General features: G+C 38.0%; 1 protein-coding gene across 1 annotated transcript in view; it reads right to left on the bottom strand.

Moving 5' to 3' along the window:
* il1rapl1a (interleukin 1 receptor accessory protein-like 1a) overlaps window positions 1–15,944 on the bottom strand; it is a 146,080-nt gene that overhangs the window by 47,205 nt on the left and 82,931 nt on the right. The window contains exon 5 of the mRNA XM_055149585.1: window positions 6,138–6,212. Within this exon, the coding sequence (XP_055005560.1) occupies window positions 6,138–6,212 (75 nt within the window). The remainder of the gene's footprint in view (window positions 1–6,137; window positions 6,213–15,944) is intronic.

The raw sequence follows: 15,944 nt of genomic DNA on the forward strand, positions 1-15,944 counted from the left end.
ATTTCATCTAATAATTTTGTTGAAAACTTTACTTTGACCTGAGTAATATAATTTTGAATAGTGGTACTTTTAAATTGGGAAACACACAGCTCCAAAATAAGGCTTGGGTCAGCTCTATTTCCCTCAGTCTTTACCCAGATTGAGCCCAACAAATCTCTTGAATGTACCAAGGATCTGCTGACACTAGCAATCCCATGGAAATGAAAACAACTTGTCACAGTTTGGTGTCCGACAGAGAGGTATTACCAGATTGAGTATCAGGGGTAACAAATAAAGAGGTACAAATGTAGTCTTTTCAAGGCAATTTCCACATTGTCAATTTGTCTGAGCTTGTCAAAAAACATTGCAAAAACAGCAGGGAATTCTGCAAGGTCAGCATCTTCAGTCACACTGGAGCAAGAAGCTGAGATGGACTGTCCAGGCTGCAAAATAACTGTCTGAGCATCGGCATACAAGTAGAGAGTGAAATACAAAACTATATATAAACAATATTAAAAGAATGGCAGGGGTCACAACATGAAGTCTTGATGCTATATTACCCAATTTTCAAACCACGAAAGAGAAAGTGTGTATTTATCTAGCTCCCACAAATCTGTTGGCACCTTGCATTCACATGCATGAATCGTTGGGTGTGCACATTTTTAGAAGCAGAAGTAGACTGCTAGTAAATCCTTATGACACTTACTTTACTTTTGGGTTTGTAATAGATGGAATACGTCACTATTAGATGTAGACAGAGCTTATACAATATACTCTGTGGGGAATAAAAATTAACTACCAGAATAAGTTGGTACTCCAGTTTAAAGTTGTGTCTAGCCTTGAGTCTTAACTAACAAACAAAACAGACAAAAGTTAGAAGAAACACACAAAGGGTAAAAGGACAATTAACATATACCGACATCAAATAAACACCACAAACTTTGTTAAGCCTCAGCAAACCCACCAAAAGTTCTTCTTAAATTCTATTTCATAGGACTAGCCACTTTTAGCATTCGTACACATTTGTGAGGGGGCCGTGGGACTTTGAAGGAGAACGACGACAGCAGCAAAGAGGCAGTAGTGGTTCAGACTGACAACGTGGGACCAAGGCTCTTTGGTAAGAAGTGACAGGACGACCAAAGCGGCGGTGGGCAGGGGACCCTCAGATAAGACCGGTGTCTCTGATACGGCTGTCTCCATTACACTGTCATCTGTCTCTGTCTCATCTCGTCCCATGCTGTTGCTATACTATCTCCTATGTTTTTCTTTTTGCAAATAATATACAGAGTCACAACTTTTTAAAAGATGCAATAAAGGACATGAAGATCATTACAATTCAATCCGAAGCTAAAAACAAAAGTCACTTTTCTCCCAAAACAGTGGGACCCAACCCCAGAAACAAGTTAAACTTTCACATTACCTAGGAAAATCAATCTACCATCATCTAAAATGCTCCCTTCTATAACCAAACCCATTTCCATCATCACTGAACTGAATTAGCTGCAAAATAGATGTTTTTCAATAACCTTGAACAGCAAGATGGATTCTCAGGGTATTTGAGTTCACAAACTCACAATCACCATCTTGAGAAACTCCCGCTGTACAGTTCAAATTCTCAGCAGCCCCGCAGCGGGCGGACCAATGACAGAGCAGCATTAAAGTTTGTGTGGAAACCAAAGGCGAAGCTCCCAAGTGAACCAAAGCAAACATGGCGACGCAGACAGATGTATTTCAGCCTGTTTCAGCAAACATATGGACTATTTACTTTGTGAAAAATGTGCAGAAAGTAAGCGCTTTGTGCATTTATGGACAGGGAAGAGGTCTGTGCTTTTCTCTCAATTGGATGTAACAAAGGTTAGATTTTTTAGCTTCAGCTGTTTTGATGCTTTGAATAATAATAATAATAATTATTATTATAATGACTTAGATTTATAATCTGATTCACAGGCTAGTCAAAGCCCCTAAAAGCGCTACACTATTGTCATTATTCATTCATTCACACCATACTGCGTAGTGGTAAGCTACTATTGTGGCCACAACAGGCCAGTTGCGGCAGACTAACTGAAGCAAAGCTGGCAATCTGCGCCATCCTCCGGTCTTTGGGTTGAGGGACCACTGCTCTAACCACTGTGCCACTGTGGCCCTTTGACAAATCAGATTAAAATGTTCGTTGTGATGTTTCTGTTTCAGTGAGAGCCGTGATGAGTAGGACTCTGTTCAGAGTTCTTCACATATCAGTTTGGCATGAGGATAGCTTTTCAATAGTCAACATGTAAAATTGTGCTCTTACAAAACGTTAGTTACGTTGTTGGTCTAAGAATGATGAATTTTTATATAATTTTCAAACATTTTGTTTTCGATTTACCCTTCCCACTGTGTCCCAGCCTCGTTGGGAGCAGGTTGTGTACAGGTTGGTTGTATTTGCTTGTAGCCCTGGTACTGTGCATCTGCCTTTATATAAGGTGTGTTTTATTTATGCCTGTTGTTGTGTAGCGCCGAGCTGAAGATGGCGGCTGCCTTGAGAAGCTCTGGGTTTTGCAGCGGCTGGGGAGATAAAGTGGGGCTGTGTTTCCCAGCAGTGTTGCAGATTTATCTTTCTGCTTACAGCTCCCATTTTACTGCCTATTCACCGGCCTCCACTGGATCCCATCTCTTTCTGTCTCACACTTGCCATGAGGGAGCGACCACTCTTTTCTCCCCGCACGTTCTGACCACCATAAATCTGCCACGGGTCCCATAAAGCTGCTCAGGGCATGACTCAACAAATATTAAGGAAGAGCAGGATAAATAAATGAAAGTCTAGTACGGAGGGCAACAACTCTGCAACAAACCAAATAGAAGGCTGTGGTAAATATATAGTTCTATCTAACCAGCAGGGGGACTGGAAAGTTGCTAATGTCATGTAAAAACTGTATAAATCTAAATGTTTCTGCAAGTTTTGAAGCTAATTTCATCTCTGCTGTTTAGAACTACTAGATCCAATAAAAAAGAAATGTCTTAATTTTAGTGATAGATTAACACATGCTGTGTTTCCTTAACCCCTGACGTCACCACAAATTATTTTGCTGTGCTAAATTTCAATTAAATTTTAAATCTTTGATTTCATTATAATCACGGTCTTTAATTAGCCTGATTTTATGTTTGTCATTCATAATGACATAATAATGAAATAAAAATATATCTGAAATTTGGGTCGAAATTATCTTTTTATACCAAAAATGCAGTCTATCAAGTTAATCTTCAAAATCGCATCAATTTTTGCTCATAAAATCTTCAAAAATGCACCAAACTCTATAAAATCCGGATGTAGGCAGATAGTACCTGCTAGCCGCAGCATTCCAAACACAAAGTGAACATGGGTGTGCTCTATTGACATTAGCCCTATTTCACTTTCTGTTGAAAAACGGTCACCCCTCTCTCTGTAACTACTACTGTCAAGCTCATCATTTTTGTCTTAAAATGTTTGTATTAAGCAATGCTACATGACTCTGAGGTTTTTTATTTGCTATTTTCTCTGTAAATCAAGATATGGACATTAACAGCAAACAAATCATATGCCTTCATTATAGCAGCAGGTTGGATTGAGAGCACCCCCCCCTGCTCATTCCAGATTGTCTCTTTGGTTGCTCTGATACTTGTGTTTGGAATTCCAAATTCACCCCTATAACTGCTTGTATCGATGAGTCCTCTCCTCTTACAGTCTATGCAGGCTATGGATAGAGCCTTATAATTCTAAAGGGACAAATTACATAATCCTCATTACTACATTTTTTTTTTTTATGATTATTTCTTTCTGTCCATTCATACAGGATAGTCTTGGTGCCAGTCCCAAACCTGACTAAACCAGCCGAAAGTCAAAAACATACCAGCATGGAACTTCCGTCTTCACATGTCAAGTCAACATGTGCCTCTGTGCCGTTCTGGACTTTCCAAGACATCCATTCATCAATAGTGAAGCCTGGAGCCCACTGGAGCCTAAAGCTTCAACCAGCGACACTTTTTTGGCAAAGATGGCTGTAATTTCCATAGCGAGCTTTCAGCATATTGTAGTTCAAGTGGCGTAAAAGAAAAAACTAGACTCCCAGACCTTTTCTCTGCTCTGCTTTCAGGGTGTAATAACTGCGGTCTGATGAGAGACTCCAGCAGAGTCTTTTTAATGGGAAATATGCTCAAATGATCTGATGTCAACTATAACCAATATGTCAGGGCTGAAGAAATATTTGTCAGAAATACTTTTGACTTTACACTTTCAAAATATAAAAAAATGCTTCTTTTAAGTGCTAACATGGGCAAAGATGAAAATATTTTTGAGAGTAAGCTTCAAATGTATACAAGAAAATATTAAAGATGCACTATGCAACGGTTTGGTTGGGGGTCCGTCACCTGCTTGTTTCTATGAATATGTCACTGCTTTGCCTGGAATGTTCCACAGTAGGACCCTGCACTCCTGCGGGCCTCCTGTGGGACCCGATGGAAAACATTGCGGCGCAGGACACATTTTGAAAGCTCCTTGCAGGCGCGGGCAGGAGCGGGACTGCACAATGCGGGAGAGGACGGGTGGAATGATAAACTGCAGCCCTGCAAACTAAATATGAGTGTAAAGTAAAATATACAAATGATGAATGTATGGTATGCCTATCATGTGCTGAATATTTTATTTGGCATTAATAAAAAAATTTAAGCAGCCTAAACTTGAGGACATGGTCTAATCTCGTAGCCTGATTCATCAGCCGGTTTCACTTAGTGGAAACCGTCCGACCTCACAGCTTTAGAATTCGTTTGCTTGACAGTAGGCAGGTACTTTTTTTATTTAACCAATAGTTCCTACTTGGTTGTGATGTATATAATGCGCCAGAACGCTCAGTGGTGTTTAAATAATTGCCGGTTTCACAGCTCTCTGCTGATTGGCCTATGCGTAGTCTACAATTTCCGGAGTTCTTGCAAACCATCTAGTCTAGTGTGATTCCTGACCTAGTTGCTGGAGAAAAATGAAATTGAGCAGAGGAACTAGGTGGTGCCAACCTGGCTACTAATCTCGCGCACATTTTAGACAATTCCTTTCTGCTTGTCCGTGTTTGACAGAGCTTAAGAAAGTGTCCGTCCCCATCTTGCATGATTTGCAGAAGGGAGCGGGACAAAATATCTCTGGAGTGGGAATGAAAATTCTGTCTCGCGCAGACCTCTATTCCACAGTATGATATTAAACAACTCTGCCTTACATTTATTCAATTACAGTTGGTGCTATTAAAAAAAAAAAAAAACTGGCATTCTGACTGTGAGCAGGGTTGCCTCGCCACAGATCTGACCTGTAACTTGGTCTGGTTTGGTCTCTATGAAGATAGAAAGATTTAATATCATACTGTGATAAATTCCAGACAAACCAAAATATAAACACTGTAACATGCATGCAAATCCAAACCAACGTGTAACATTTAGTTTGACAATACTGTAAGCCTTATTTGCAAAACAGATTTCAATAAAAGTCAATTACAATGCATGCCAAATGGTTCAGGTGTGCTTGTCAGTTTACACACAGTAGTAATTTCTCACTCCTGCTCATCCAGCCAGGAGTCAAGTACCTGGATTTAAACAGCCCCGGACAAAAGACAAAAGCTAACCCCGATGTTCGTCATTAAGGCTTTTGTTCCCCCTCCCAGCTGCCTCTCCTCCGTCCACTCTCTCATTCCTGCAGCTCCAAGTGGTCGCCTCCGATCGGCCTCAACCACGACAGGCGCATTAGCCATTCACAAAGCGGCGGGCGCCATGTGGACAGGCGAGTGTGCCCAGAAATCAAGCGGCAATATGCTGTCAGTGGGAGAAAAAACCCCGGCCGGGACACATTGCGGGCCCATGGTGACCCCACGTCAAACAAGACAAACAACGGCCACTGCTACTCCATGTGGCGCCATATGGGACCGTTATTGTTGACAAAACAGCCCAGGGATATTAGCACTCACCATTAGCATAGCGCTAGGAAACATACTTACAATTATATACTTTTTGCCATTCCTCAAGCTAATAAAAGTGTCATCATCAATCTATCTAGAAACAGCCAGAGGTGAGTTGGAGCAGGTTTGTAAAGTCATCAGTTTCCTGTCGTTTGGAAATGACACAAACTCAACAGAGTGGCGCTGGAGGAAATCCGCTGAAGCTCTTACCTAGCTGGAGCTCCATGGTGCTAATCTTGTTTTCAGGCGGGAACAGGATTTTGGGCGGCTTGTCGGTCAGAGGGGCTGCAAGAGAGAGAGGAGACACAATGCAGTGAGGATGACATTTATTTGAACAATGTTACTATGACAACTTTGTATTGGACTTTGATTCGTTTCTTTCGCAGCGAGTGTTCCTTTAACTTTTTCCTACACCTCCGTAATGTTCCATTTTAAAGTCTGTGATGGTCGTAAGTGATCCAAATCTGATGCATACTACCGCGGGTCTATTGAGAAAGAGCCATATTGCCTATATAACTGTGGTGCATAGTGCCAGTAGGCCTGTCACCATAACGAATTTTGAAACATGATATATTGCTACAGAGAAATATTGTGATAAATTACTATTCCTACTATTATTACTACTACTGCTGCTGCTACTACTACTACAATTTTTTAAAGCCTGTATCATTAAAAAGCCATGAAAGGCAACAAATAAATGGCAGAATGAACTGATCAACCCAAATCTTACATAATTACATTGACATGACAAAAAATCCCCAATACTGCAAATAAAAATAACTCACGATAAATATTGAACCCCTAAATATATCTTATATATCTTCCAACTTTCATATATTAAGCCATAAGTTAATATAGTGATTATCGTGACAGACCTTAGTGTCTTTTTACCCAGACCAATGAGTTGATTAACAGTGGAACTTTTGAGAATGTCTGGACCGTATATCATCCACTGTTCCTTCCACTCTTCCACACACACACAGTGCAGCGCTGTCTGTGGACATTGGATTCCATTTATTCGACCCACTTCTGATCATAAATTAACCATCGCTTTGCCAGGAACAAGCCACAATTCAATTTTCATGAGTGTAAGGTGCATATCTGAACAGGCTTTATAGATCTTGTGTGTGAGCGATGAGGAGCTGATTCACTAATGCTGCTAATCATCTATACAGTGTCTAACATGCCTGAGGCCCCTCTTGTGAGACCTGTACAACAATGCTCTAGCTCATTGTTGTTAAAAGCTTTTGTGTGTTCAAATGGTCTGTGGTCCTAAGGGTGGGGCGTCCTGAGATGTGAAAAAATAATGTAGATTCTATGCCAGCTACTTCACATAAATAGTTGAATTCATACTAATAACTGCAACAAAAATGTCTTGCTTTTTGCTCTAAAAACACAAATATTTACCTTTAACATAGAATCACAACTTGTTTGGCTTAAAGGTCAGAATCCAGCAGAGAAAAACAAAGTTCTAAATATGCATGAAGCGAGTTGGTGATATAATTTTAATGCATTCACTCATATAGGGTTTTGCCTCATAGGAGAAAATGGTATAGGCTGAGGAATGCAATAATGCAGTGGTTCTCAAACTTTTATCATCTTGTAAATATATGACTCCACAAGAACTAAACTTACATTGGCCAGAAAAAAAATCCTGAATAAAAAATCTACATCATAATTATTGTAAAACCACATGGTGATATTAAAGTAACTACATCACATTGTTTCAAAAAGAATGTTATTACCTCCGCCAAGGAGGTTATGTTTTTGTCCGCGTTTGTCTGTTTGTTTGTTTGTTTGTTTGTTTGTCTGTTAGCAACATAACTCAAAAAGTTATGGACCGATTTTGATGAAATTTTCAGGATTTGTGGGAAATGTGAAAAGGAAGAACTGATTTCATTTTGGGGGTGATCCGGAAGAAATCCTGGATTCTGGATCACTTTGAAACTTTAGTTAACATTGTGGTAAATGGGGCAAAAAAATTTGTTTCTCAATATCTCGGTTAATTATTGACCAAACCCCATGAAATTTGACTCAGGGATGGACAATGGGATCCTCTTTCATATTCCAAAGGCTGATCCAGATCTGATCCAGAAGACTGATTTTATCGCAATTTATATAAAAAATGGGGGTAGTCCTTGGTGGAGGTCTGTGCTCTCTGAGTGCTTTTCTAGTTATGATTATGGTATCAAAATTCTCATCATTATTATAACTAAAATATAAATGTTTCACTCAAAATCCCGCATATTTAGATGGAATGTAGTCAGACTAATAATAAAGGGTTACTCAAACATGTGGGAATGAAACAAAACACAACTCCAGGTATGTTTTTGAGGAGGTAACAGCATTATAACACGGCTTAAAGTTCACAAGAATCAATTTTGCGTAATATAGGAAATGCAAGTACTGGGTAAATGCCTTTTCCTTAGTACTGAAAACAAGTTTGAAATTTTTGTAATTGAAGAACACAATACCGTGACTACATTGGACTATTTCAAGAACAGGACTTTCCTACTGCTAAAAAAAATTATAAATAATTGAAAAACATTAAAACGATCTTTGCTTATAGGCCAAAATGAAATTCAACTATACCAGATTAAACCTACTGCTCATATCATGGACCAACTAGTAAAAATAAATTAAGTAGCTAATTTACAAGTCTTTTCAGATCTAAAAACATACACACATGTTCCCAGACGATTCTATAGTCAGTAAGCCCTTTTGTGTCACCTGCAGAATACTGGCAGAATAATAAAGCTGCATGCATATTTCCCTTCACTAATTCCAACACTTCTTCACATTTTAGCACATTCAGTGATCCATTCAAGCCTAAGGCACAGTCTCTTCTTGCCGTGCCGTTACATCATGAGAGAAAATTGGGCCACTTTTAAGCTTGTTATCTCCAATATTACACCACTGACATTATCATAGACCTTGGATTGTCTTTATCACATGTACTCTATCAAAATGCGTGTATTTACAGTTGTATTTGACCTTTAGATACATGTGCTAAGCTGAACAGCACATTTGAGTTTAAGCAGTTTAATTTGTCTACTCCCAAAGCAGCAATGAAAAGGACTTTTATTGACTATGACAAAGCCCGAGCGTTTGGACACGACTAATTATTTTTAAAGGGAATTTGCAAATGCTGCTTATTTGGGTCAGTTTGTAGTGCAGTGCTTTTATTAACACATTTCCTTAGAGTGTCCTCAGCAGCCCTTCTTTTTAAACCGATTATAAAGGACCCTCTAACAAGCAGTTTGTAAGCCCTGCTCTTTTACTGTCTGTATCTGGAAGGAACAAGCAGTGCACTGTCTCTGTGTGGTCCAATCAGGAAAGGTTCAAAATAAGGACAAACCAGGAATAAAGGAATTGATTGAGTTGTTGAATGTGTGTTTTGTTGTGATTGGCAAACACACCCAACAAGATTATTCCTGCTGATCACTCACTTTGGTTCACAAATGCTGGAGTTTATTAAAGCAAACTGAGGGAAACCAAGTTATAAACAACAACAACTGAAGGACAAATGATCTTTAAAGGTGCACTGTGTAACTTCTCTGGTAGGGTCCCTACCAGTTACTACTTTTCAGTCTCCATAAAAACAAACAGGAGATGCCACCAGGCCTATTTACAGGTGAGATCTATGAAAAGGTGACCCCACTCACAGTTAGAATGCATGCTTTTAAAGGTATTTTTGAGCAATAACACACCCATAATTAAATAAATGCATCTTATGTTAAGTTTAATACCATATTGTGGAATATTACAGGCAAACAATAGCATCTCAATAGTAGCAGACCCCCAACCTGAAAGGTTACACAGTGCACATTTAAATAAAATTTAACAAATAAAAAAAAAAACAACAACATTTCAGCTGTCTAATTATTATTGTTATATCTTGGGTATGCCACTGCCATTAGGCCAATGTTATGATAATCACAATAACATTCTTAAAATGGTGCGACAATGGCACCCACAAGCCCAATTTACTGCACCACTAGGCTCAGCCACTCATACTGAATGAATAAACTCGCTTTCTGATAATTAGAGTAGGGAACAGAGATAAAGAATGTTACTGAAATTATTCCTGAAATTGCCATTAAAAATCATATGACTTAAGTAATGTTGCAAAATGAGTTGTTTAAAGATGTACTTAAGGAGGTAAAAGTACTCAATGAGTAAAAAGTTGTAAAGTAAGGTGTCTGTGATCTAATAAAGCTTAAAGTGTACTAATTTTGATTAAGAATTTTGTTCAAACAAAACAACTGAATTAATTTTTTTTTTCAAGCTGTTTTTATTTGTAGATTTTTATTTGCTCAGACTATGAATGTGTTAAAAATAAATCCCTCAGGCTTTTCAGCAGGTCTCACACAATAATTAAAATACTTTTACTTTTCAGTCCTCTTAAAAAATGTAGTGGAGTAAAAAGTACAGATATCTGCTCTTAAATGTATTGAAGTAAAAGTAAAAAGTATAGTATAGTATAAGTACAGATACCTCAAAATCTTGACTTTAAGGTGGAGGATCCGCCACCTGCTTGTCTCCATGGAAATGGTTTGGCTTGAATAGTCCACATTAAACCTATTTATCACAAGGGAGACCAGCAGGTCACAGCTCTTCGTTACAATTCAGATCTGTGGAGAATCGCCCCTATTCACAGAAGGAATCATGCTATTTCTGAGCAATAGAAACACCTGTAATGAATAAATGTTAGATGGATATGTTTAATGTCATACCAGGGAACCCTCCTCCAGAAAAGTTACACCTTTAAGCACAGTACTTTACTATTTTTACTTTGTTACATTTCACCACTACACATAGTGAGTATAAAGTAAATTCTTGTGTTGTTCCAATTTGGCCCGTGTCACAATCAAGCCTGGTGTCAGAGAGGAGAGGGGCGGTCACGGGCTTTTACCCACGACTGTTTGCACTGTTAATAGGTAATCAGACTGCACAAATTACACTCCATACTGATACCATTTTAATTACATATCAAACTGCTATACATAATTACACAATGGGTGATCCTATAGCTAATTATGAACTGGGCAAACAAACTATTGAGCGGCGTGTTGCAGAGGAGAGGAGCAGATGTTGCAGAGCGGAGAGGAGATAAGGAGCTGAATACAGTTACAACATACTGTAGATTCAATACAAAACAATGCACTTTTTCAATTTGTTACGATTCTTTCCAGGAAATTCTCATTCAGCACAAAAACCTCGACCTTGACACAGGACCCTATCATGCTATGGTAAAATCAGCAACCTACAGACCTAATAAACACATAGGTCAGGGGTAAATAAACCTAATAAGTGACTATCGATTGGATCAACAATTACAACTACAACAATGCAAGTGAATCAAAAACATGCCTGGAGTTTTGTTTCAGTCACACATGTTTGAGTAATCCTGAATTATTAATCTGTCTACATCTCCAAACCTCAAACTTTTAGTGAAAGTGTATGGAGTTTAAAAACATAGTGAAGCACTTCCTATTATCACAAGAGTGTTTTCTGTTTGAGAGAAGAACCTAAATAAGCAAAGCACAACTTCAGGTATGTTTTTGATGAGGAAACATTATAAAATAGATCAGAAAATAGCGTAATGTGGCCCCTTTAACCATTATACCTGTTTAGCCAAATGTGATTACAAATTAAAAATAGGTACCGTTACAGGCAAATCCATTAGAATCTACTTTTGTAAAATGTATGCTCTGAGACCCACCATTCAGTTTAAATCATTAATGGACTTGAAGCAGGTTGAATTAATTAAGTATGTATCTGTGTATCTCCAAAAAGTATTTCTCCCTTCACATTGTATAGTACAAATCAAAAGCAGTCACACATATGGCAGGATTTCTATGTTTTGACACATAACACAGTGTGCACAAAGTTTCTGCCTGAATAGTCAATAACATATAGAGACATTAACTGAGATAGTGACAGTGTGTATGGCATTGTGACCATTCAACCACACTGCACGTTTCTGCTTGGTGGCAGAAAAGCTCAGTGGACTTTCCAGATGGATTATTCTGGCTGAGTGACTGAGGGGAAACAGCAAATTAATGAATTAAGGATAGAGCTGACATACTTGGATCACTGGGCTGCTCCTGTTACATTTTCACATTGTGGTTATATTTAAAGGTGGGGAATCGTATTGTTGTCAAAGGTGAAGAAATAAATAAATCAAATAAAAAAATAGAACTGACTATGAATGCTGAGCATTATGGATTATGAGTTTATACTGGAAAATTATCTAAGGTAGTGCTATTTGTATAACCAACATTAAGAATCTTAATAACAAACTTAGACCATCTTTATTGAGTCACATGGGAAATTATTTGGACCCAGTAGCTCACACATCACAATATGACAAAAAGCAGTAATAAATAAGTAATAAATTAAAAATGAGTAGCAAAATGGCAATAGATGAATATCAAATAAGGTGTTATTTTATATATATATATATATATATATATATATATATATATATATATATATATATATATTCCTTTTGTGTCTGTCCAACAAATCTGTGAAACAGCTTTGTTGGACATGCTATTACAGCTAGTAGTAAGTCTTAAGAATTTTTTAATTAATACCTGTTATTTAGGAACAAACAGATTGTGAGCATGTTTTTGTATGAGTTCCTATTGGATTATGTAGGGCTGCACTGTATTATAACCAATATTTAGTATCTTAATAGCAAACAAAATAGTACTCTGTCTAATGTACAATATGGCATAGAGAGTTTATTCTACCTTCTGCATCTGTACACCAACTCAGAGTTTTGCTGGACATGCTACTACTTCTAATGTCCTTTAATCAATGTTTAATTAATATCTGTTATTTAGAAACAAATTACTTTGTGCATGAACGTATTATGCTACTAGACACCAGAAGTACAGGGGAACAAGTATCCATCCATTGATCTATAGTTCAAACATATCACATGGTTAATATTACACATAGTGATTGCATGGTAACTCTGGTCTTAGTTTAGCAGCTTACATGATCTTTCTCCTTCCAAGAAAAGAACAGTGGGCTGGTGAGTCAAGCCCCCGGGTAGGAGTCAGTTACTTAAGCCTGACTCCTCTCCTCTCTTTGCTTGGCAGGCTGCTATGACGGACAGCGGCGGATCACCATATATTAACAGTGACCTTCTTCTGTACGGTTGTCACCCTGTGCTGCTTTCATTACGCCCCTGATGGTGCAATAACTGTACTGTATAGTTCCTTTATAAAGTCACCTCTGACTATACACAGGATTCAATTCTGCCCACCGTTCCCCACACGAGAGGAGAGGAGCGAGAACTTGTATGGTGTCATCTGGAGGAAGCTAATAAAAGGATTCCAATTCAACCTGAATCATAGCACACTTCCTACCGAGCTGGTCTGTTGTGCTTTCCAAGAACTGCCTCTGGCTAAGCTAAAATATCCGGACATTTGAGCGTTTTGAAAATAGATTCATGTTCCTAAATATGTCATCCAGTGTGGTGACTTATTACACATATGAGGGAACGTTATAAAGTCAATGTTATTTTGGTAACAACAGTGATATTTTGGGACACTTTTAATAGAAAAACTGTTTTATTTGTGCTACAGACTGAGAGAGGTCTAGACCGTCTCCATTCACTCTCCTCCAGAGAATATGCACTTTGAAATACTGTTAAACATACTTTACATTTAAAAATTTTAAAAGCCGCATTTGATTAAAATTTTCTTTCAAGTGTGCTCAATGATAACACACAGAAACCTCAAACTCCCAATCAAATGAAATGTGCTTTGACTTCATATGAATCTTTTAGCTCCAGGATATACTAACTGATAAAAGGTTTAGAGGTTACAAATGATGAAAAATATGGTATTATATTTACTTCTGTTTGCCGATATCTTGATCTTATCACTAATAAATGTACAAACTACAGAAATCCACCTCCACATAACTCCTTTAAGTTGAAGTTCTAAAAATCAAACAAATGCTTGTTTACATTTTAAAATGTCCTGTGTAATTTTTTTTTATGTTGCCAATTGCTTCATATTACAACTGCTCATAATCTTGGTGGTGTCACCTTGGACTAAAAAGCCTTGACTGTGTTCTCACTGAGCAACTAACTTTTAACAAGTGCTTTATATAAAACTAATGATTAATTTGATAAAATGTCTCTAGGAGCCAGGCTTCGAAAATGAAATGCCTCTGCCTCTTTTTTTTTTACACAGTACAGCATTATTATGTACTTAAAAGGAACCTCGCTAAAACCTGCCGTAATTTGTTTTCTCTAGCTCTCCACAAGGATTATATTTTTTGCACAGGTTGATAGAATAACTCACATTGTGTTCGCGGTAAGAGGCTCAATTAAGCAGTCATGAGAGTGTTTGAAATGAATGAGAAGCATTTTTATACAAGGCTTTTGTTCAGTAGGTACAGAAAAAGAAGGAAAGGAGGTGGGCAGTCAGAGGTGTCCTTACAGATAGAGCGCTCTCCATGGCGCTGAAGAGGACTGAAATGTAATTATGCGTGCGCACAGGTATGCAAATGTAATTGGGAATATTAAGAGAAACAGTGGATGTGTTATTACAGACATTAGGCAGGTTCAATGTTGAAATGACTTGAGATTCAGATGTAATGAGAGCAGGAGGTGCAGTGTCATTTAGTGCTATTGCTTTCTTATTTCATTTATCTTCTGCTGCCTGTCCCTTTGTTAAAGCTTAAAGTATGAGCGGGTGCCTTTTGAAAAGCTAGAGGCCTATGGCTGGACTCACACTGAATAATGACAAGTTAGATATTGGCACAAGTATGTTCAATAGTTGTACTTCAAAATCTAAGCTTGAGTAAATGCATTCTATTAATCCAATTTCTTTCCTAAGTGTTAATATTTAAGGCTACGATTAATGCAGGAAACCATATGTTATTTTGAAAGGGCCCATATTTTGCCATTTTCTGATCTTTTTTATAAAGTTGCAAGTAAAAACAAACCTGAAGTTGTTTTGTTTCATTTACACATGTTTCCCACACAAGCTCTGCATATTTAGGCTGAATTCTTCTCTCAAACAGAAAACACTCTGTTCCACCTTGTTATGTCATGTGGTAATACAGGAAGTGCTCCACTGTATTTTTAAACTCCATACATCTTCTCTAGACTCATTTGGATAAATTCAGTTCTGGAACTGCCAATCTCTACTGAACATAAAAGTAATAGATAGGTGTTAATTTGAAAACTACCGCTTCATGACATCAGAAGGTGGTCCAGAGCATTCTGAGATGGAGATGGAGACAAACTAATAATAAAAGATTACCCAAATATGTGTGAATGAAACTACAAACAACTCCAAGTATTACACTATCACATGGCTAAAAGCTCAATTTTGCATACTATAGGACTTTAATGTATGCACAGAAATAAGACAGGAACTTTTTACTATTTCTACTACTGTTGTTTTTACTATTACTACTACTGTTGTTTTTACTATTACTACTACAACATTTCTAAAGCTAGCAATACCACTACCACAACCAATATGATGTGTATGTACCCACTATTTTTCCTTGCTCCTCTTCAGTTTCCAACGCACTGAAATCTCAAGCATCTCCGAAACATGTGGCTCACTGTATTTGACCACATACAAGATTCAAGAAGCGATACAAGAACCCAAAACAAGACACCAAAGAGTTTAAATTAGCGCTTGCCTCTGTCTTCCAAACCAGTGCTTGTCTGTGCAGTCAGGCATGAGTGATAGTCTAGCAGGGGAAGTGTGCACAGCAGAAGTAAACAGGGCTGTGAGGCTGTTAGTGTAGATTCCAGAGAACAGGTGGTGCTCCTGACTGCATTTGGGACCCGAGTTGGATCTGAAGTGGAAGCAATACAATGAGTATGGATGAACAATGAACGAGGTAAAAAGGGTAACAGAAGCCCAAGGAAGTGGAAAAAACAAAACAAGTGCTTGCGCAAAGAGAGAACAAGAGGTTTCTCTTAGTCAAACTTCTTTGATTTTAGTGAACTATGAAAACCAATTAGTG

This window comes from Boleophthalmus pectinirostris, unplaced genomic scaffold (assembly GCF_026225935.1).
Source record: "Boleophthalmus pectinirostris isolate CB_2022bp ecotype Guang Dong unplaced genomic scaffold, ASM2622593v1 HiC_scaffold_1, whole genome shotgun sequence".
In the NCBI taxonomy this organism is placed as follows: domain Eukaryota; kingdom Metazoa; phylum Chordata; class Actinopteri; order Gobiiformes; family Gobiidae; genus Boleophthalmus; species Boleophthalmus pectinirostris.